The 22,718-nt window shown below is 42.6% G+C and overlaps 4 protein-coding genes and 1 long non-coding RNA gene across 13 annotated transcripts; 3 read left to right on the top strand and 2 right to left on the bottom strand.

Annotated features, from left to right (window-relative positions):
- Positions 1 to 164: 164 nt before the first annotated feature.
- LOC131106170 (6-phosphofructo-2-kinase/fructose-2,6-bisphosphatase 2-like) lies at positions 165 to 7,629 on the top strand. Of its 5 annotated transcripts, XM_078798726.1 has the most exons (17): positions 165 to 414; positions 588 to 797; positions 1,033 to 1,136; positions 1,501 to 1,626; positions 2,432 to 2,528; positions 3,122 to 3,188; positions 3,309 to 3,383; positions 3,465 to 3,521; positions 3,660 to 3,784; positions 4,501 to 4,708; positions 4,768 to 4,914; positions 5,148 to 5,252; positions 5,691 to 5,820; positions 5,907 to 5,969; positions 6,045 to 6,109; positions 6,683 to 6,850; positions 7,462 to 7,629. In XM_078798726.1, the coding sequence occupies exons 3-17, from the start codon at positions 1,055 to 1,057 to the stop codon at positions 7,525 to 7,527; spliced, it is 1,581 nt and encodes a 526-aa protein (XP_078654852.1). In that variant the 5' UTR covers positions 165 to 414; positions 588 to 797; positions 1,033 to 1,054; the 3' UTR covers positions 7,528 to 7,629. The 5 variants fall into 5 exon arrangements, with proteins under 5 accessions (XP_078654852.1, XP_057910965.2, XP_078654854.1 ...); XM_058054982.2 differs by having other exon boundaries at positions 165 to 797; XM_078798728.1 differs by having other exon boundaries at positions 165 to 797; positions 2,457 to 2,528.
- LOC131106172 (uncharacterized) lies at positions 475 to 9,667 on the bottom strand. The gene is made up of 3 exons (XR_009120055.2): positions 9,508 to 9,667; positions 5,697 to 5,804; positions 475 to 980 (listed from the first exon to the last, which is right to left on the bottom strand). It is a non-coding gene; the product is annotated as an uncharacterized LOC131106172 (long non-coding RNA).
- yod1 (YOD1 deubiquitinase) lies at positions 9,115 to 12,519 on the top strand. 2 transcript variants are annotated; one of them, XM_058054984.2, is made up of 3 exons: positions 9,115 to 9,216; positions 10,417 to 10,629; positions 10,804 to 12,519. In XM_058054984.2, exons 1-3 carry the CDS (start codon positions 9,135 to 9,137, stop codon positions 11,499 to 11,501), a joined length of 993 nt encoding a protein of 330 aa, XP_057910967.2. In that variant the 5' UTR covers positions 9,115 to 9,134; the 3' UTR covers positions 11,502 to 12,519. The 2 variants fall into 2 exon arrangements, with proteins under 2 accessions (XP_057910967.2, XP_057910968.2); XM_058054985.2 differs by lacking the exon at positions 9,115 to 9,216 and adding an exon at positions 9,228 to 9,356.
- Positions 12,520 to 13,676: 1,157 nt separating this feature from the next.
- On the top strand, positions 13,677 to 18,300 carry LOC131106414 (specifically androgen-regulated gene protein). Of its 4 annotated transcripts, none has more exons than XM_058055460.2 (4): positions 13,677 to 13,820; positions 15,576 to 15,710; positions 15,895 to 16,084; positions 16,419 to 18,300. In XM_058055460.2, exons 2-4 carry the CDS (start codon positions 15,615 to 15,617, stop codon positions 17,492 to 17,494), a joined length of 1,362 nt encoding a protein of 453 aa, XP_057911443.2. In that variant the 5' UTR covers positions 13,677 to 13,820; positions 15,576 to 15,614; the 3' UTR covers positions 17,495 to 18,300. The 4 variants fall into 4 exon arrangements, with proteins under 4 accessions (XP_057911443.2, XP_057911444.2, XP_057911446.2 ...); XM_058055461.2 differs by having other exon boundaries at positions 15,895 to 16,072; XM_058055463.2 differs by having other exon boundaries at positions 15,576 to 15,689.
- A 53-nt stretch (positions 18,301 to 18,353) lies between these two features.
- On the bottom strand, positions 18,354 to 22,577 carry kif17 (kinesin family member 17). The gene is made up of 14 exons (XM_078798720.1): positions 22,338 to 22,577; positions 22,124 to 22,270; positions 21,669 to 21,770; positions 21,231 to 21,420; positions 20,689 to 21,141; positions 20,485 to 20,555; positions 20,237 to 20,402; positions 20,035 to 20,123; positions 19,804 to 19,922; positions 19,345 to 19,573; positions 18,982 to 19,240; positions 18,848 to 18,906; positions 18,660 to 18,780; positions 18,354 to 18,584 (listed from the first exon to the last, which is right to left on the bottom strand). The coding sequence occupies exons 1-14, from the start codon at positions 22,566 to 22,568 to the stop codon at positions 18,430 to 18,432; spliced, it is 2,391 nt and encodes a 796-aa protein (XP_078654846.1). The 5' UTR covers positions 22,569 to 22,577; the 3' UTR covers positions 18,354 to 18,429.
- Positions 22,578 to 22,718: the final 141 nt, after the last annotated feature.

Below are 22,718 nucleotides of genomic sequence, written 5' to 3' on the forward strand. Positions count from 1 at the left end.
ATGAATGTGAGTGTGAATGGTTGTTTGTCTATATGTGCCCTGTGATTGGCTGGCGACCAGTCCAGGGTGTACCCCACCTGAAGACAGCTGGTATAGGCTCCAGCACCCCCCGCGACCCTTGTGAGGATAAGCGGTAGAAAATGAATGATTAACAGTTTTTTTGTCTCTCAATTCCCACTTTTGTCCACAGCAATCACTTCTTTATTCCAAGAATTCCAGTTAGAATTCCCCCGAAATTACACATTTTCCAAACACGAAATTCCAACTGAAATGAATGGAGTCCTTTTACTTCTTCCATCTTTCCCAACCGAATCACAGCATTCTAATGTTAACATTCAGGGCATACAGTATGTGCTTGTCACTTTCTTATTCCACAGCAAACCATTCCATTGTCAAAACATTCAGGACATTAAGGTGAGCAATTTCTCACATTCTGGAAATTCATACATTTTCCATAATTCCGTATTTTCTGTGACAAAATGTGTAGAATTGTTAATGAAGTACTTCCCTATGTCCTAATGGATTCAAACAATTCAAATTGTTCAGCTCATTTCAGATGAAGGCCCACTTTTTTTACACAATTTCAGCACAGTGTCAACTGTAAATATGCTTGCGCGTCTATTACCAACATTACGGTAAGACACTGTGACGTAGCGGCACGCCTCCGCTTTGGAATGACGCCAGCCAGCCGGACCGAGAGAAACTAAGGACGGCTTGACAGAACCGGCATCTGCCCTACAGAGAGCCATTCACCTTAACGGCGGCCATTCCGGTCCTGCAGCCATTAACTTACCAAGGTAAGAAACAATGGTCGTCATGTAAAGTGAAAATGTAAATATGAATACGAATATATGACGTTACCTGGTTCGTGTTGCCGTATCTCCATAGACGGTGGACCGATGATGTGGCAGAACCGGTTGTCATGTTCTGACCCGTTCTCTGGGGTCCACGTTGCCAGGGAAACAGCGCCCACATCTGTCCTGTACATAGAAATTAATTTTTATTTTTACATTTTTATTGGTTTCTGTTCAGACCCCGATCCGGTGTCTTCCTGATGTCGAACCACCAACGAGATAACGGTTACGTGGGCTCACTCGATTCCAAGAAAGACGTGAGGGTGAATGAGAAGAAATGCTGTAAGTAGACGTCATAAAAACAGCTCACCGGTCACTTCATTAGGTACACCTACCTGCACCAATCCATTAGGATCAAATCTCATCTACCTTGAGGGCAAAATTGAGGGCAAAAAATTCCCACTACTTTAATAGTGTATACCTCAGAGATAAGAAAATAGCTTTTTCCCTCCCAGGATATTCCGACTTGTCATGTCTGTGATCCCACTCCAGGCCAAAAATGACCCAGAAATCATTCTTTCATGCTTTCTTATGCATGCTGTTAGACATTGGAATTGCATTTCCATGGTATTACTATGTATTGATATATTCTATACTCATATATCTATATTATATTCACATTATATTCTTGTATTGTATTGTGCAGCATGGGCGTCTTACATGACAAATTCCCCCACCGTGATCGTCATGATTGGCCTGCCTGCCAGAGGGAAGACATACATGTCCAAAAAGCTCACGCGGTACCTCAACTGGATCGGCGTTCCCACCAAAGGTAGAAGACAATCCTTCTAGTCAGTGGAATATTCAGAAACATCCAGATGTTATTTTACATTTTATACAATAAAGATATTTTGTAGTGCAATTGTATGCACAATGACTAGTCAAGTGAGTATTTAGATGATTTTTGTACATATTTTATGACCAATTTTTAATTTTAAACTAATTTTATGACTAATAATCTCTACAAAGCGAAGGACATATTTTCTTCAGGTGATAAAGAATACATACCTGACTCTAAGAAATAAAATATGTAGAGCACTCTTGAAATTGATACAATATTGGCAACTGATCACAGAACCATCCAATAGGGTGGCAAGAATTTGTAACATCTCGAAAGCCTTAAAACAAATGACTTCCTTATTTTACTATTGAGAACTTCTTACAGAGTTTCTTTATGATGAAGGAACATTGATGGTCCTCTTTTCGTCCCAAATGAGGACAAAAGTGACGGACTCCATGAATGAATGATTTATGTTTATGCTTGAAAAAGGCAAGTGAGATGATGAGCTGCATAATAAAACATTAATATTGATAGTTGTCCAATAATTGGGCTCTGTTTACAAATTCTCCTAAGAAAGCTAAAAGCTTACTTTTATTTTCTATTCTAGAGCATTACACTTGTTGAATGACGTTGAAAGTGTTAGCCCACAGCACCCTAGCTGCTCCATGTTACCATGCAATATCCCTTTAAAAATAGCAGTTTAATTGTGAGGCTAGTAAATTTAGCATCAGCAGGCACCAGGACAGCTTGTCAATGTCATTATTATTATTATTATTATTGTGTCTTCTGGTCACAGTGTTTAACCTGGGCGTGTACCGCAGGGAGGCCGTCAGAGCCTATAAGTCCTACGACTTCTTCCGCCACGACAACGAGGAGGCCATGAAGATCAGGAAGTACGTTTTGGGGGTTTGAAAAGGAGCTCTTGAGTTGTGTGCTGCCTTGCTGTTATGAAATCATGTCATGTCCCTTCGACAGCTTTCCCCGTGCTGAATTGTGACCCAAATGTTAAACATGCTGCAGCTGTCACTCTACATGGCCGCCATAGTGGGTCACATATAAATATTGAAATGCAGTCATAGAGGTCATATAGTCATTATTATGGTCGGCTGCATCATACTTGATCTTAAAATTGATTAAGTGAAAAACTCAAACAATGCACAACGATGAGCCAATTCAAGAAACAATACAAGCAGTTGATGTATATTAGGAAAGCAGGAAGTGAACAAATGTAACAGTTACTGATTGTAAAAGTACCAGATGGAGGGGTAGGATTTAATAAGCTTTGCTTCTTCCTACTCCTTTTGGACATGTGGAACTGTGAACTGATTATGTGATGCATTCAATTGTAATCTGATGCATGTTCAAATGAAATTAAACCATTACCATAAAAAAATATGGGGAGTTGCTGCTACTAAGTAGTAAGGATAGCATCTAACAATGTTGAATGTTAATTTTTAAAACTTGTGCCCTGCTCTGTGTCTTGCAGGCAGTGCGCTCTTGTGGCCCTGCAGGATGTTAAGGTGTACCTTACAGACGAGGGAGGCCAGATTGCTGTGAGTCCTCTATCCTACCCCCCAACCCACATCAGAAGCACATCTGGCTTAGTGCTAATCCTCATTTGACCCATAAAGAGTTTCATCGCAGGGGAACTCAACTTTTTTTCATGTCGGCAGGTTTTTGACGCGACCAACACAACAAGAGATCGCCGAGACCTCATTCAAGCTTTTGTAAAGGAGAATGCATTTAAGGTGGGGAGATATCCCTTTAACACAACCATGCTGGCCATGGTCTGGCCGTCGCCAACAGAGACGCGCTTCTCTTCCTGACAGGTGTTCTTTGTGGAGTCCGTGTGTGACGACCCTGAGGTCATTGCTGCTAATATCATGGTAGGATCTTATTTAAGCGTCTGCCTTCGTTGTCTGGCTCTGTTCAAAGCGTGTTAATCCAATAATATTCACACACTCAAAGCAGAGTTATATAAGAGCCACTTTGTGTGCTCTCGTGTGTTCGATATCTCCATACAGGAAGTCAAGGTGTCCAGTCCGGACTACCCCGAGAGGCACCGGGAGAGGGTCATGGATGACTTCCTGAAACGCATAGAGTGCTACAAGGTGACTTACCAGCCACTGGACCCTGATGATTATGACAAGTAAGACTCTGATGTATTTCCTGACAGAACCTCAGTTTGAAATTGGTTTAGTATCAATAATAATACCATTATGTAATCAATTTTAAATATGGATTTAATTTTAAAATTTAATTTTATTTTTTTATTATTACTTTGACCTTTCTTGGAAAATGTATTTACATTGTCTTAATTTTAAAAGAACATAATTAGTAGTAGTGGTGTATTCCATGTTCTTTTCACTGAAGTACCAGTAAATACTTTTAAGCTCATATTAAGATACTATCATTTTAATTTTTATAATAATTATAATTTAAATTTTATTTCAAAAGAAAAAGTAGTAGTGTATTCCATGTTCTTTTAATTCAAGTACCGGTAAATACTTTTAAGCTCATATTTAGATACTATCATTTTAATTTTTATAATTATAATTTGAATTAATTTAATTTTAAAAGAAGCTTTTAAGTTCATATTTAGATACTATATTTAAATAATTGTATATTTTTAACCCATAAAATAATTGTGGTGTATTTTAATGTTTTAAATATTTTTGAAATATTTATATTGTTTCATTATAATGTTTCATTTTTGTTATTATTAATAGCGTCCTTCTGTCATTGGCTGAGAGAAATCACATGGTTCTGCTACTTTATAGTGATGGACCCTTGTAGTGCAGAAATTCGATTTTGCAATTCAGCTTAAAGACACTAGAGGGTGACAGTGAGCCTTCTCCACTGCAGGGACCTGTCTTTCATCAAGGTGATGAACGTCGGCCGGCGGTTCTTGGTAAACCGGGTGCAAGACTACATCCAGAGTAAGATCGTCTACTACCTCATGAACATCCACGTGCACTCGCACTCCATCTATCTGTGTCGTCACGGCGAGAGCAACCACAACATCGAGGGGCGCATCGGGGGAGATGCCGAACTTTCTCCTCGTGGCAAACAGGTAAGAACCACAATGGAAAACATTTTCGCTCTCATCGCATTAAACCTTTTCTATGCTAGTTTGCCTGTGCCCTTCGTGACTTCATCGAGGACCACGAGCTGTCAGACCTGAAGGTGTGGACGAGCCAGCTGAGACGCACCATACAGACGGCAGAGGAGCTAGCTGTCCCGTACGAGCAGTGGAAAATTCTCAATGAGATTGACGCGGTCAGTCGTAGTGGACGTCCCTATCACATCTGTACAATTTAATCAGCTCCAATACAATCAGCTTAGTAAGATCATTTTAAAGCGCATACCGAGATAGATAATCAAGCTGAGGACCTGGCGATCATTTCCCTTTACAGCCCAGCAAATAAGTGAAAGTGTTAATTGGAGCATTTGTGGTGTATTTGTATGTGAAACACTACACAAACAAATGTTTGTTTGTGTTCTTTGTGCAGGGTGTGTGCGAGGAAATGACTTATGAGATGATTCAGAGGTCGTTTCCGGAGGAGTTTGCTTTGAGGGACCAAGACAAATATCACTATCGCTATCCTGGGGGGGAGGTGACTGCACACAGGGACTACTTTTTTTTTTTTACACTTGTATGGCAGTTAATGGTAAAATATTAGCTCATAAATGTTGAATGATGGCCACAGTTTTACCCTGGAACAGATTAATTCACTTTATATTATACATATCACTATATTGACAGTTACTATGGTACCCATTATGTCATTGTATGGTCATATCACCTCGTACTTTGGTACGTGACAAAAAAAAACAAAAAAAAAAAACTTAAACCATATTAGAAAGCAGGAAGTGAACAAATGTAACAGTTACTGGTTGTAAAAGTACCAGATGGAGGGGTAGGATTTAATAAGCTGATTATGTGATGCATTCAATTGTAATCTGATGCATGTTCAAATGAAATGAAACCATTACCATTACATTGGACCCTTTACCATTTTTAGCCATTAACACAAAGTTGTATGTTTGTGTAGTCGTACCAGGATCTGGTCCAACGTCTGGAGCCGGCCATCATGGAACTGGAGAGGCAAGGCAATGTTCTGGTCGTCTGCCACCAGGCGGTCATGCGCTGTCTTCTGGCCTACTTCCTGGATAAAAGTGCAGGTGGGTACACAATCACATGCTGTTCTTGTGGCTTGTCCCCCCCCCCCCCCAGCAGGATCAATGTACTCTTGTGCTTCATCCAACAGAGGATCTGCCCTACATGAAATGTCCGCTTCACACCGTCCTCAAACTCACCCCTGTGGCGTATGGTAGATGACTTTCAAATTAAGAGACTTGAATGGACAGTTCTTTTGATCAGCTAAAATATATTTTTGCTTCTTTAGGCTGTAAAGTGGAAATGTTTTATCTCAACGTGGAGGCGGTCAACACGCATCGGGATCGACCTCTTGTAAGTCAATTTAAAACAATAAATAGGAATTATTAAGAATGGGCAAAATATCCAAAAAGTTCCAACTATCTTTTTTTTATTTTTTTTAATTATTGTTTTTTTAAGCTCCAACTCTCTAATAAAAACAGATGCATTTTATGATTTTTTTATTTTATCCCTTAAAAGCCTTTTTTTTTAAAGTCAGCCCAGCTAGAATCAGAGCAGTTTCAAATGCATCAGTTATGATTACATGAGCCCGAATCACCAGTACCCCCTGCTGGTAGCTAACAGTACTGCAAATCATTTTAAGTTGTAGCAGATTACTTTTTGATAAATGTTTAGATGTATTTATGTATACTTTGTACTTCATTTCAAGAACATTATTTGACATTATTGTCTCGTATTACTATTATATTATGACTTATTTGTCATGGAGCTTTTTTCGAGAGCTGCTGGTGCCGATCATGCTTGGCTAAATCAATCCTTGATTCTTCCTCCTGAGCTATTTGCAATGTTTACGAAGACTGGTCGTATCCAAACCCACACTTGTCGTATCACTGCCCCGTCCTCCTCCTCCTCCTCATCTCCTACCAGGCTAAAATGACAAAGGAATCTGCACTTTTACTGCGGAGGAATAGTTACACACCCTTGTCCAGTCACGACCAGGTCAAGCGTCCCAGGCTGTACAGCGCTGGCAACCAGCCATGGCTACCACTTGCCCCGACCCCGTCGGCTCTGATGCCCGATGGACGGCCGAGCCAAGTCAGTGCCGCCACCTGAGTGGGCTATGTTGTTAATAAGTCATCACACATCACGTCTAGATGTTTTTCCCCGTGTGTCACTGGCCATTTTTTGTGTCGTGTGCTGTCAAAATATTTGTCTTGCATGACTTTGGACAACCAAGCATGTTTGACGCTTCAGTGAATCCACGCGGGACGGTACGACAGTGCTAGCACGAGATAACTCAAATAGCAACTAGTTAAACGCTGGTGGACTGTTCACAAAAGTTAGCAATTCCGTGGAATGATACATGACTAAAATAGGGAACCGGAAACAAGATGCTAACGTAAATAGCATGTAGCTGGCTAATGATCTTAGCCAGCTACATGCTATTTACGTTAGCATCTGCATAATAAATGACATTTGTGTACATACAGTTGATGTGTACTGAGCAGACCGTTTTCCCATGTCGCAGTTAGTTGCATTTCTGGTTCTATGGTTATCAGCACACTTGTGTTGGTTTTGCTGTGTGGTTTGAGACCTTCACCTCCTCAAGTCTTCCCATTTTGCCACTCAGCATGTCACTTATGTTTGAGTGCCTTTTGTGTATTAACTATTGGACTAATAGATTGTTTGCTCAATGTGTCTTGCAGGACTCCCTGTGTGAAGGGATCCACTTTGACAGCCCTGATGAAACGAGCGGCTGCATCCGTTTTTGAGTGAAGATGAATTATGAATATCTCAATAGAAGAGCAAATGCAGCCACTGGCCACAACATTAGCTACACCTGCACACATCTCAAATGAGTTAAGTGCACAGATTTATTTGTGGGTTTGTTTTCGGAAAACAATCTATTCCAGTCAAACTCCAAATTGGTTATATATATTATATATTAATATACTAATAATAATATTTCCTATGATAGAAAATGAACATTTGGAAACTACCAAGTTTTAAGTAACTATCATTCAAGTGTAAAAGGAGAACGTGTACACTTCAGGGGGCGTTAGATTTTTAATCAATCTGCTACGACTGTTGAAACTGTAATAAACTAAATTAATCAATAGGAGGCACAACCGGACTTTTGACTGTACTGTCATCAATGTACATGATAAACCGGCATTATTTTTTGCTATGCATCTCACAGAAAATGCAGGTGGGGCTGGGTTTATAATGTTTTGTGGTTATGAAATTTTGGAAGAATATGCACTGTGCATGGCTGCAGAATGCAACATGTGATTCAGACGCGGTGGAAGGGTAGCGTGTGTACCTACGCTTGCGCTTCATTGTGTTCCTAAATGGCAGCGCACCAAAGAAAAGGAAAAAAAACTACAACCATCCTTAAGAATAAAGATTACTGATTACTAGAGGGGTCATGGATTCCATGCACTGTTACAAACTATAGAAGAAGAGGTTATCCTTCCTAACTAGCCTGAATGTTACCATAAAAATATCCGTGCTACCATTTTCCATGTATATTAATAGTCTAGGAATGGAAGTGGTTCCTAAACTGAGAACCACCTGCTTGTGTGCCTATTGAATGAAATGGTCAGTGAATGTATCATGGTCATGTGAAATGAAGGAACCAGTCAAGGAACAGAGGCTGAAATGTTCATATATTTGACTCTGAATGCTTATTCTTACAAAAGTATGACTTATCAGTATTATAAACCTGCCATTCAAGAAACAAATGGAGAGTGTACAGCATTTAAGAGCTTCAGTCACATGGAGACTTAAAGAAAATATTTTTCTTCATTTTAAGGGAATTGGGAAGGGTTGGAAAAATACTCTAAAATACTCTTGTAGATCCTGTGGTTGTGTGTATATTCAGTATAATTGGTACATGTATTTTGTTGGGACTTCTCTACAAAAAGCATGACGAATGTGTGAATTCTTTATGTACATTTTAGACAGTTTTATCCTCTTATAATTGAAATGGAAGATTAATCATGGAAGCCAGAAATCATTCATTAGGATGGGTAAGGTAAATTGATACCTGGTTTGTTCAGATTGCCACTGCGAGGGAAGCCTACTTGTGCCTTTCTAGCTAATAAAAGGGAATTTTTACTGGATTTTGTACAATAAAATGAACAGTTGACTTATTTTGCAACATCCATAATGTTTGTGGTTTCATGGCCGTGTTTCAAAAATACTATTAAAGACTATAATTTCACACTCTGACTGCTTGTGTTTGAATACTTAAATAATAAATATTTGAGGACACTTGACGAATACCTGACGAAATCTGTGAGCGTTTTACTTTAAAATGCGCGTGTGCTAAAATTGTGGAAAGCTGTATTAGAGGACTTACGGTAGTCTCGGCGTCATGATGTCACGTGCGTGTTTACGTTTCCAACCCCTCGTAGTGGCTGTTTATTGTTTGAGGCGAGGTAGCAAGTCATCGACAGGTAAGAGTAAATTGGTAGTGACGTCACGGATGTGTCCTTAACATCTTTAATGGAGTGACGATCTTGTCTTTTTGTGGCTAACAAGGCGAAGCTGAGTCGCTTGGCGGCAACTGTCCGCTCAACGCTCAGTTTATGACCAGGTTAGCATGCTAGCCCAGGTTAGCTTCAGCTCAGCACACATTTAGCTCGGCTAATAAGTTAATTTCACACACATTAACGCTTAAGCGACGTTAAAGAGTTAACAAGATGGTTGATAGATGGATTGTAAACTTGTAAGAGTTGTTTACGTACCGTGTTAAAGCTGCGGCGTTAGGAGCCTTGGAACAAAAGAGTGAAAGAAAACAATGTTGCTGTCAGGTGTTATTTTGTTAGTATGCATTGTCCTCACTAGATGGTTGTGATGCACGGACATTAGAACTGCGTCGATGCAAAAATACACCGGAAATATTAGGTCATCACGTGACAGTGGAGATGCTGAAAAAAGTAAATAATTTTAAGTGTAACAAACAGATTCACTAATAAAAGGTTAGTAATAAATAACCAACTTTTGCCGCTAAATGATCGCTTTAACTCCTTAACAATCAATCCAAAGTATAATAACATGTCAGCTTTATGTCGCTTCTTTATATGATAACATTTTGTGACATCTCATATGGATTAACCATACATTTAACACTTTGTCATATTCTTCTTCTGTGGGCTGATAAAATCAGCTGCTGGCCGCCAATGGCCCCCACGCCAGACTTTGGACACCACTGGTTACACATCAAAGTAGTAAACACACAATGAGTGAGTGGATATCCGTGTAAAGGGACTCGACCCTGTTTGCAGGCCGCATTCTCAGATACCTTGTATCATCCTTTTGACCAGAGGTGTCCAAAGTGCGGCCCCCTTGCCATTTATGGACCATGTTTTTTTTTTTACATGACATTAAAAATAAAAAAAAACCACACAAAATATAGGAAAAATAGAACTCTTTCAGTATGCAGCCCTTGGTGGAAAGGGTTTGGACTTTGGACCCCCCCATACTTTAGACATTACTAGCTGGCGTTGGGAAGGAACGGGGGAGTAATTACAGTATGATTTTAATAATCATTAAATATGATGATTTATGGGCTGAAACGCTAACATTTAGTGTAACACATGTTTGTGTTACACTAAACATTGGCTCTATTGAAGTGGATTTTTGTGGTTCCTCAGGCAGGATGTTGCGTCTTCGCTGTAAGACCAAAAACGGGAGCCATGTCATGCAGGGTTTGACTCACCAGTCGTGTGTCCAAGAGCTCAAGAAGAAAGTGGAAGAGCTGACGGGAATCCCCTGCGATGTGCAGAAGATCATGGTGGGCTACCCGCCCTCCAGCCTGGACCTCCAGAACGGGGACGCTCACCTCAAGGACTACCCCATCAAGTCTGGTAGGTTATGTCAATGTTCGTTTCGTTTGCCTGTATTTTAGTGTGGCGTAGTTTTACTTGTATTTAGTAGTATAAATCGTGTAACATTAGTATTAGTCTTTAGGTATTTGTTGCTACCCATCCACCAGTATTGTAAAACTATAAGACGTCGCTGTGTATTGTCGCCCCCTTCAGGTGACACGCTCATTGTGGAGGAGGACAAAAACAAGCCAAAGCCAATCGATCTTCCTTCTGTGACTAAAACCCCCCGCCTGGAGACCTCGCCGGTCCTGGCGCGGCGCGTGGTCCCAGCGGACAACTCGTGCCTCTTCACTAGCGTTAACTATGTGGTAGAAGGTGGTGTTTACGACCCGGCGTGCGCCCCCGAGATGCGGGGCCTCATCGCCCAGATAGTGTCCAGCAACCCGGCAGCGTACTCCGAAGCGGTGCTGGGCAAAACCAACGAGGACTACTGCGCTTGGATTCGCCGCGACGACACGTGGGGTGGAGCCATCGAGGTGTCCATCCTGTCCAAGTTCTACCAGTGTGAGATCTGCGTGGTGGACACTCAAACGGTGCGAGTGGACCGATTCGGCGAGGACGCCGGCTATCGTAAGCGCGTGCTGCTCATCTACGACGGCATCCACTACGACCCATTGGAGAAAGAGGTACCGGGCTCCGGAGCCCCGCCTCAAACCATCTTCTCCACCTTTGACGACGTCATTCTGGCTCAGGCTCTAGAGCTGGCGGACGAGGCTCGCCGCAAGCGCCAGTTCACGGACGTAAACCGCTTTGCGTTGCGCTGCATGGTGTGTCAGACGGGCCTGGTGGGACAGAAGGAGGCGCGGGAGCACGCCAAGGAGACGGGCCACACCAACTTTGGTGAAGTGTGAAACCCCCCCCCCCTCCCCGCCGCCACCCCCATCTCGCAAATACAGCCAACAGTTGTCCACCTTTCACGTGATCGTCTACCTCACGTCGTCCACTTGACATTCATGTCGACGCACCTCTTCAGTGTTCCGCTTTCTACTAATGACTAACACCATTTCAGTCCATTGTTGGACCTGCCTGGACCGGTCTAGGTTTATCATGACATCACATAAAAGAATCACCACATTGTCAGCACTTTTTATGTGATGATACACTTCACCACTGGGGGCAGCACTGTTGGACTGTTACTCATTATTATCATCACCTCCCCCAAACATGGATGTCCCCCAGTCAAACTTGGCAAGAATCCACACCCGATGACACACGGTTAGATAGCGAGAGATGTGATGAAAGAACGCTATATCGAAGCATTGATTTAGCAATCTCTCCAGGTGGTATTACATGATTTGGTTTTAGCTATTAAGATCCGAAATTGTAGCCGCTGACTCAGCGATAATGGTTTGCGAGTGAGACTTTTCTGCAGGTTTTTTTTTGAGATTTTGAACAATAGACTGAAACTGTTTTTAGTGTTGAGGATGATTTTAAAGCGAAGGCAAGCAATGGTGCTGTAAACTTGGGCAAAACTGGCTTGTTGAAAGTTGCTGATGGTGACTTCAAGCACAAAGTGTCAAAACGCTGCTTTTGAGGTCGATCATTTTAAACCTCAAACACTGAATGCATCTAAATCATTGTGGCCTGTCCAACATCAGTACCAAGTTGTTGCCAAAAACAATAATGGGGCTTTTTTTTTTCCTCGTGGCTGCATATTATTATTATTATGAGTCTTGTCACTTTTGGTTTTCATGTGAAATACTTGACTTGTCATTTTATCCTTTAGATGTGCAGACACTACCGTATTTGAATTTCATTTACAAGTTCTCATGACTCTTCAATGAATGTCACACACAAAACTACACAATAACTGGATTTACTTGAGTTTTTTTTTCCTTTGGTGTCGACTCACAATTAAAAACTATGGCAAGAAAGCATTGTGCAGGACTATTTTCTTCGCACTAAGTCAAAATTAATTTCAAAATTATACTACTTTCCTTGCACTCCGTGCAGCAGGATTACACTAGCGGTAGTCCCCATGTTATTTTAATCAATATTTACGCTTTAATAGGACCAGAAATTTGTTTACTTGCTTTTGTAATGACCACTTTGACGGACACGGTAATAATCATAACTATATACAACCATTATTAGCCATTTTAAACATCTAAGTGCCAGTTGATTTTGGCAATTATTTATTTTGGTCACAACTCCTGAAAAACATCTATGTAATAATTATTCATTCATTCATTCATTTTCTACCGCTTATCCTCACGAGGGTCGCGGAGGGTGCTGGAGCCTATCCCAGCTGTCTTCGCCAGGTACACCCTGGACTGGTGGCCAGCCAATCACAGGGCACATATAGACAAACAACCATTCACACTCACATTCATACCTATGGACAATTTGGAGGCGCCAATTAACATAGCATGTTTTAGGAATGTGGGAGGAAACCGGAGTACCCGGAGAAAACCCACGCATGCACGGGGAGAACATGCAAACTCCACACAGAGATGGCCGAGGGTGGAATTGAACCCTTGTCTCCTAGCTGTGAGGTCTGCGCGCTAACCACTCGATCGCCGTGCCGCATGTAATAATTAATGATTTTTAAAATGTAGGTGAACATATCAGCCTTTACTGTTTTTTTTCCCCGTTTTTTTTCACTTTTCAGAACTACTTTTACAAAATTTTACCGAACACAAACAAAATCCTGGTATCCACAACTCATATTTCGTATTTCATAATGTATTTCTTTCTAGTGTTCTCACATTATTAACTGAAAACGTGAATGAAAAGGGGCGCCGCCTGTGGTTACTTCAATGTAATACATTACAGTGTACAAAATATTCTATTTTGTAAGTATATATATATGTGTGTGTGTGTGTGTGTGTGTGTGTGTGTGTGTGTGTGTGTGTGTGTGTGTAGTCAGATTACAATCCCCCAAAATAGTAAAGACGTGCATTTAAAAATCAATCTAGACTTTGTTCTACTAAAACAAACCAGAAAATGAAATGTCGAAAAAACAAAACAAAACAAAAACATAGTTTTTGTGTAGCGTCATATGGGCGGAGACAAGAAGCAGCGGTCGATGATTAGCAGCTTATCGCCATGGCAACGCGTCTTAAAACGACCGTTGCGATCTGATTGGCTGTCGGCTTTAGAGACTCACGTAGGTAACAATGACTTCCCACGATAAGATCCACACAACAGGGACCACAAACCATATAAAGGTAAGCACTTTTCTCTTAAAAAAAACAGTACTAAGTAGTGAGAAATTAGCTTATATTAGTATCGATTAGATGGTTTGCTGCCTTATTTCCTCGTTAGTGTTTAATCCGTTTTGTGGACAGACAACACTAGCTACACACTACACACAAAAGGGCTACTGTCTTTACAAAGACAATGCTGACTTTTCAAGGATATTAGCTCAACAATACTGAATATTGTACTGCATGAAGATGATCTATATATTATATGTTGACACCTGTCAACATATGAAAACCAGGATTTAAAAAAATATGTTCATTTCCACAGTGTGGGTTAAAAGTTTACATTATATTTGTAACTGCATCCATTAAGTTTGCAGATTGGTTGCCAGCAGAGAATTGTTGGTCTTTCCTACTAGTTTACTAGATGTGCTACGTTAACGCTGCCAAATACTGTCATATTCATCTATCTTGAGGAGGCCACTCGGATCATTTGCATGCTCTCCGAGTAGACTGTGACGGTAACCGTTATCTGGCATTGACATCCTGACTGCTAAGGTCACTCGCTGTGAACAAAGAACTCCAATGTGCTTGAAAAAAAAAACAATTGTTCCCTTGTCCTAAATGTCCAGCTCGAAGACCTGTTCAATCCTGTTCACCAGAAATATAATATACAGCCCGTCAGGGTGCCTCCCACCCCATCTGAAAGTGATCCTGGAAGATTAGGCGCGCCATTCGTGCTGTAATTGGACTCACATGAAGTTAGTTAGCTTGCCATGCATCTCCTTTCAAACAACGCCATGTTGTTATGAGGTCAAGTAGGTAGGCAACATGCTACAATATGGCATACTATAAACGTGCAGAACAATACAGGTAGGGTTCGTTAGTGTTAGGTTTAGGGGCAAGGTTTGGGCTAGAGTTACGGGCTGGGGTGGGTTTTGGGTTAAGGGTAGGATTTCAGTTTGTGCTGCCATTGCACTCGGTTTCGATTAGGAATGAGGTGAGGGTATGGTAAGTCATTTTAAACTTCTTCAAAGATCCTGTGGTAGACCATAGACCCATAAAAAATGATCCAATTGGCTGTCCAACAAAACCTAGTCCAGTCCTCGGCCCAAATGAAGGTTGGTACTGGTGCCTAGTGAGATCTTCTACGAAAGAAGGTTTTTAAGAACAAATATCATCTTCAAGGTCACAAAATTTCCCATTTGGAATTTCCGTGGGAGCGTCAAAAATGGGACAAAAAGTGGAAGAAAGTTTTATTCCGTGATGAGGAACAAATGTCTGATGGCTTCCAATGTTACTAGCATGACTAGCAAGGAGATCCCACCTGAGATGTTTTCCACACGGCACAGTGGAGAGGGTACCAAGGTACTAACATGATCTGGACTGTTTTCTTCCTTCAGTTTGTGCAGGGGTGTCAAACGGCTGTTGACTTCTTCTTTTTGAAACTCAACTTAGCATCTCCTTGAGATCCAACAGTGCAAAATGTAAATTTTCTTTAAAAAATGTAACCAGTAAATATGAAATTAAATGAAACTGAGGACCCCTGGTTTAGGTTTTTGGTTCAGATTGGGGTTTGTGTACTAAACCTAATTGTAGTCCCAGCGGGAGCTCATAATCTCATAATCATAAACCCAAGTGATCAACCTTTGCTTTAGAACAATCCTGAAATAAAAATCAGTTCAAATGATTTGAACCATGACTGAACAAGCAAAAACATGGCATGTAAAATATTTACATATTGTCTTTTTGTGATGCAAATATCCCCCACTATCACAGAGTGACACAGACATTTTGGGCCACTGACTTTTGATAAAAATGCCCAAAAGCGACACCTGGCCGGGTGGGACCGGACTGGAGACAATGGACAGTGCCAGCAGTTGGGACAGCGTTGTGAGTGGCCATTCTGCTTTTGTAAGTCATGGTGTCAAAACTTTTTAAGCTGTAATGATGATTCGTTCGGTAAAACATCCCAGAAAAATAACTCTGACCGACTCTACAAGGTCCAATGGTATATTTCGGGTTGTTGGTTAAATCATTCCTGGTACGTGAATGGAATATGTCACTCTAGTGATGATGTCATATGGTGTCGTTGCAGAGTGATGACAGTCTACAGCACTTGTCTGCCGAGGAGAAAGCCTGTCTTATGTTTTTGGAGGAAACCATCGAGTCTTTGGACACGGAGGACGACAGTGGATTGTCCAATGACGAAGTGGACCTCCTACCAGACAACCTTGCTTCCAGACTGGCGGACATGTCAGCCTCCATGAGCAAAGGCAAGTTCAATGGTGAGCTAATCTTCCCAGTGACAGGCGTAGGCTTAGCTGTGAAGCTGTCAATCTATCGGTCCAAAGTTAACAAGCTGACATTCTGGGTTTTATGACAACATTGGTCATGTATGGTTGCGATGCGTTTTTTTTGTTGTGATTTTAGCAAAATCACAAGTCTTCTCATCACAGTTGAATGTGATGCTTGTTGACAAGGACACTCTTAAGCTGCTTGAGGCAAAAGGCCTTAAAAGCCTCTCACCTGTTGACCTATTAGTTTATTCCCATTTTCACCTTGGTAGGCTGTCCTGAAATTTTTTTTTACATCTTTTTAAAAATCGTCTTTGTCTTGTAGGTTTGCAAAAGCACAACTCTCTGGAAACCATCAAGGAAAAGGTTGAGTCCAAACCCATTCAGAGCTACCTGGTTCCAACACCTTTTGTTTTGGCAAGCAATTCCAATTGCTGTGACCTCAACGCCAAAGCTGGTGTCCAAATGAAAAAGAAGAAGAAGACGCTTTCATTCAGCGAAAACTGTTTTGAGAAGCCTACTGGATCTCAAGTACCCTTGGAGATGAATGTCGTGATTCCTCCTGCAACCAAACCCAAGGACTCAGTAAGGACAGCTGAAGGTCCTTTGCCGAGAGGACCTTTATCCTATGATGCTCTTGTTTATCTGCGGAGGAGCGCTTCCACAAAGAAAACACCTTTATGTCCCACGGTTGATCACACTATAGACTTAGTCAAGCGTCCTACGGTCACCTCAGAATGTCCAAACCATCGAAACAAGGTAAAGTCAGACAGATCTGTCTCAGAGACAGGCAAGTTTAAGATGGATCCTCCACCTGTTGCACCCAAACCAAAAATAATTCCTTCCAATGTCTCACTGAAGACACAAAATGAAGTAACCGCAGGATCAAACCCGTCGTATAGTATCAAGAATGCAACAGATCCCAAAGTGGTGAGACTGGAAGCTTTGCAGAAGCTAGGCCTCCTCAAAGACCACCAGCCAGAAAATGTGTCAACGGCCCGACTGGAGCTGCCAAAATGTCAATCCTCTGTTGATCCAATGGGCAACAGATTTTCAAAAAGTTCTGTGAACATTAGTCCATCAAGATGTCCTTCTTTTTGTCACTCTCAAGTGGTCCCAGGGCCCAGGAACAAGGGGCTGCAAAGTAGTGCTAGCTTCCACCATTACTCATATTCTCATCCCAGCCAACAGTGTCCCACTACAAAAGTCAACCTCCAAAATGATCCTGAACCACAACACAAAACAGCACCTCAGACAGAAAAATCATCTTTCGGGGTTCGTCAAACTTCCCAAAAAGCCTCAAATGCTGTCGCGTACACGGTGATGATGGTGCCTGGAATGGGAGCGGACAGAAAAGAGGCCCTCAGGAAGCTGGGACTGCTCAAGTACGAACAAATGTAATGTCTTCCCGAGTGGAATAGCACCATCAGCTCAAGGGAGTTAGGGCATTAAGACGTTACTTGGCACTCATCAAGCAAAGGAGCGGATGAAGAACTTAAAGGGGCAGCTCTTTCCTTTCTAGATACAACAACATGTAACCCAACACCTCAAACTGTATCCCCAAATTGGTTTACATTAGTCTTATTTGATATTTTAACGTATTATAGTTGATTGATGCTGGAAACAAGTGTACCGCATTTAGCGCTTCTTCAATGTACAAATGACTTCAACATTGCTTGAGAAATTCAGGTTTCACAACTGTGCCTAAAATCAATACAGGAAGTAAAGATTGCAACTGGTGATCTTTGTCATTTTATAAATGCAGTAGATATGTTAAGGACTCCAAAATATTTGGTTTGGTTTGGTTACAGAGCAACATCAGGGCCTCTTCTGCGGTCGTCGTTATCGCTTGTTGATTGAAAGGGCTCCACTAATGGGGTCCTATCTGTCTTATATTTCTACACGCAGCAAAACAGGGTGTCAAATTCTGAAACTGACACTCTGCGGGCCAACTAATTTTCAACAATGGAGGACAAACTCGGAAGACGAAAACCCATACGCTTGGCAAAAATACAGCTGCACAACATCAATGTAGCCCAGGGGTCCCAGACCACCTTAATTTGACTCAGTTTCTCAACACAGAGATAACATCACCAATATTTAATGCAGGTATCAACACTTACATATTATATTGTTAAAATACACTTCCTGCTAAATGATAATGTTGGAGTATGAATGGTTAAACACTAGTTTTTAGTTTCAAACAAATGAGGTTGGTTACAGTTTTAAGTAAAGGTATGATACATAACAGCAGAAATCATATTATTTTACACACTGGTGAGGTCCAAAGGTCAAATACAAACAAGAGGCCTATTATGTTCTTTCACTGACTTCTGTTATTGATGAGATTTGTTTTTTTTACGCTTGGCCTTACCAGTGTATGTTGGGACATTCAAAGACTCCAGACGAAAGGGGCGGGGCGTGACAGACTCCATGTTGGGTGTCACGCTGAGGTGAGGCGGTCCATTCAGGAAGGAGGGTGTTTGTGTGACTGTGGGGAAGAGGGGTCCTGATTGATTACTTCTGGTGTGATTCAGATTTATTAAAATTTAGAAGACAATCTGACCGTGTCCCTTGGTGGTTTCGCCGCTGAGTAGCTGGCTCGCTCTCTTTGATTTAAAGTAAGTGTTGGCGATGTTCTCGCTGTCACTGCAGTCTAGCATCTGCTTGTACTTGTCATCATCCACCTGTTCAGGACAGACGTGAGACTCGGGAAAGCATGCAGGATGGAGACCTAGAGGACCTGTAACTCACCACCGATGGTTCTGAGTCAGCAGCCAGGCTTCTAGGAGGTGAGAGCTTGGGAGCCACTGCTGCGGAGGGATGAGGGAGACACCAGGGATATGTTTCGTTTGTTGGGATTTCTTTGTTGTCTTCATGCATCCCACCTGTGGGCAGTGTCGTTTTCTGGACCATCACATCTGGAAGTCTCCAGGCGGCGCTGTCCTCGTCCCAGACCGCCTCCTTCTTCAGACGGTCAAGGCTGCTGTAATTGCAGTCGCGGCGAACCAGAGGAGTCATCCTCTCCAGCAGCCCGTGCAGGAGCTGCCCCTCACGTTCCAGGCGGCGAATGGTTGCCAGGTAGTCATTCCTCTCCTCCTCAAACTCGGCCTGCAGGTCACGGATCTCCAGTTTGGCCCCTTTGAGCTAACACACAAGGTATGGAAAAAAAGGTCATGTTCATTGGATTGTGTAGGTGTCTCTACTGAAGTGGTCGCTAAGTAAATCTTCTGGTGTAGCAAGAGGCCGACCTTTCCCTGGACCTTGAGCAGCATCTGCCCTTTGGCGTGGACCTCCTCCTGGATGGAGTCGTAGACACTAAAGAGCACGTTGTCGCTATCCTCGCTGTTGTCTGACAAAGCTTTGATGAGCTGAGCTTTCCTCTGATCAGCCACCTTCCTCCTCTGTCGCTGTCTTTGCTGGAATTCTTTGTTCTGGGCCTGTTCCCCGCCGACCATCTCTTGCTCCAACCTCTGTAGCCTGAATGAAGGACGGCAGAGTCGATACATGAACATTTACCTCCACCAAAAAGATTATTTTGTTTGTTAGTTTGCAGGAGTGGAGCTTAATGTCAGCCAACTGATGTCATATAAATCTACACAGTGACGTTCATGACGTGGGTGACACATGTGTTTGACGTAATGGGCACCCCTGCTCTTACGTGTGTTTTGGTCAGCATTCAGGTAATGTTGCTAAGACAGGCCACAAACCTCTCCAGGGCTTCTTTCTGCTCTACATCCCCTGCTCTGGTGACACCAAGTGACTCTGTGACTCCATTTGGACTTTGGATCTCAGCAGCAGCATCGCAGGTCACCGTAGACTGGCTGAGCTGCACGGCAACAGGAAACCCAAGTACGAGTTAATGGAAGAATTGCATTATATACTCATGTCATTTAAGACATATTTATTGAATGAAATAATTCCCACAATGTGCTTTGTACCCCATTCGAGGTGTCTTCCTTTGTGCTGCTGGGTAATGTCTTGGTGTTGAGTGGGGAACGCTCCTCTTCTGTCACACTCCTGGAGCTCACTTAGGAGACAAAACAAAGTGGCAGCAGCATGCACGGGGCTGCAGGCCAATACAGCATTCCTGAAGCTCATTTTAAACTCAATGTTGTCAGGGGAAAGAACATTCCATCTTACCGTTGTCAGGGGCAGGGCCCCCCCTGCTGGATCTCACCTTCTCCAGGTGAGATAGTTTGGTCTCGTAGGAGGAACGCAGCACTGCAATGTCCTTCTGCAGCTTGGCCTTGGACTCCTGCTCTGCGGTGAAGTCGGCCTGCAGCCTGGCCAGCCTCTCCTCGTAGTTCTGAGCAGTAAATTACTTGAGTGGACAACGTTGGTGGTAAAGTGGTAAGTGATATGTAGCTATGGGAATGTTCACCCGCTACCTTTTTTATCTCCTTCTCGCCTTCAGTGTTGCTGGGGTGATGTGTATCTGCTTGATGCTCAGGCGCCACAGCTAAAACATAAAGAAAAGAGAGAAAGAACTACCTAACCTTTAGGTTACCTGTGATAATCTAACCTGCAATCTCTAGTAGTCCACGTTCCCCAGGTAGAACATTCCTGTGATCTAATTCTGCAAGATGACTTACCCGGAATGTTAGTAGAGCCCATCTGGCCGGAGATGAGGGCCCGCAATTTCTTGATCTCCTCCTGATACTCTCGCAACAAAGCATCCTTCGGGTCCTCGTTAATACGCGGCCGGTTCTGGATGCTTTTGGCACGGTTGGCGTAACGCAACGTGCTCAGGCTCTCCTCGTAGTTGTTGTCTGCCGGGGAGAGACAGGCGATCATCAAAGTCCGGGTGTTCCCGCCCAGGGAGTCCTGTAGCAGCCTAGTCAACTTAGAGTCCCGGTAGGGGATGTATTTGGAGCGCCCGTCCACCAGGGCTGAGATGACATTTCCCAGAGCTGAGAGCGACAAGTTGATCTTGGTGGCCTCACGGAGGCGATCGCCAGTTGCCCCCGTTTTGGACTGACGCTCGCTTCCTGCCAGATCCACCAGGTTAAGTTTCCCGGCTCTGAGATGATCCTGGCCTGCTGCATCTGCATGAGTGGACAGTTGATATAGCTGATATCTTCTTTTTTTCAGACCCCAATATCGGTATTGCCTCTAATTACAAGTGTGCGCTCACCAGTGTGGCACATTTCCAGATGGATGCAAAAGATGGAGTGCGAACGGGATGAGTCTTTGTTCATCAGTGTGTACCCCACAGCTCGATTCCTCCAGCCCTGCTGCATGATAGTCTCGCACTGGGCCACACTGTGCACCGTGTGCATGGAAAGGTCTCGTGCATACACACCACGCTCTGGGTGCTCTTTTAACTGGACACACAAACACACAGGGTCAAAATATGTCACCTTGTTAAGACACTTTGACCTTGATTGGCCTTTCTAGTCACCACAGCAACATGTGCATGAAAGATACAAGTCATAGTAGTAGGAAAACAACTCGTGTATTGGATCTCATTCAATTCTGCAGGTGTCCCGAATATTGTGCTCACAGAGTACACATAATCACTGCATGTTACACAATACGCTGTAATGTTGTTGAAAGCAGACACAAACAAAACCTCTAATCTCTGCTTGGTCTCATTCCCAAGTAGGTCTCGGATTTCCTCGTTGTAGATCTCTAGGTAGGAGGCCCTCACCAGGAATTTGGTATTTTCTGCACACTGGCACAAACACATTGAATATATAAAATGAAAAACAAAATTAGTCATACATTTTGGGTAACAGGCTCAACTGTATTCACACAAAAACACAATGGAACCCCCAAAAGTGGTATAATTTGGAGTTCAAAGTAAGTCTTGTTCAAACTGGGTTATTTCTTACACTTGTTTGACACTTAAAGATGGTTAAAAAATTACTTAAAACATTTCTTGTACAGATAATAAATATTTGACCATGGCAACAGTTTAAGCCTGGACCAGATCAAATAATTTTACATAATTTCCTATTAGAAATTAGTATTCAGGGGTTCCACTGTGTACATACAGAATGTTTAAATGAATGCTGCCAAAGTTACCTGAATGCTCTCAAAAATGTGCTCAAAGGCTCGTGGGATGACACCCTTCTGGGCTGCGGGCTCGGACACCCCTTGCATGGTAAAGGACTTGCCGCTTCCTGTTTGACCATAAGCAAATATGGTGCCATTGTAGCCCTCGGTGACTCCCTGTTGGATAAGACCTGATGAGAAGGCCAGTCATCTTTCATTTCGCCATTTACAGTCCAGACCTCACCTCCACCAAAGGATAGGCACTCTCGTTGTACATCTCCTCGGTGGTTTGATCAGTGAAGTAAGTCCCATCAAAGGTGAACTGTTTGGGGGGGTCATCTGTAGACATAGACTTCTTTATGAAACACTGGCATCGCTGCAGGTCCATAGTCACAACCATCTTTGAACCCAGAGCCTTCTCTCTGTCGTTTAGAGGCCTGCACCTGACCACCACCTTCACGGACTCAGACCCCATCTCACCAACCTGGAATGATACAAAAACACAAATTGATTACATGTACCAGCCAGCCACTACTCTGAACTTTAGCATTATAGCTGCGTCGTACAGGTTGCATCCGCTGCAGTCGGACAGTAAAACAACTTAAGCCCAAGTATCGATCTTTCT

The sequence above is a fragment of the Doryrhamphus excisus genome, linkage group LG18, assembly GCF_037039965.1.
Source record: "Doryrhamphus excisus strain RoL-2023G ecotype Guam linkage group LG18, RoL_Dexc_Guam_v1.1, whole genome shotgun sequence".
NCBI classification, from domain to species: Eukaryota; Metazoa; Chordata; class Actinopteri; order Syngnathiformes; family Syngnathidae; genus Doryrhamphus; species Doryrhamphus excisus.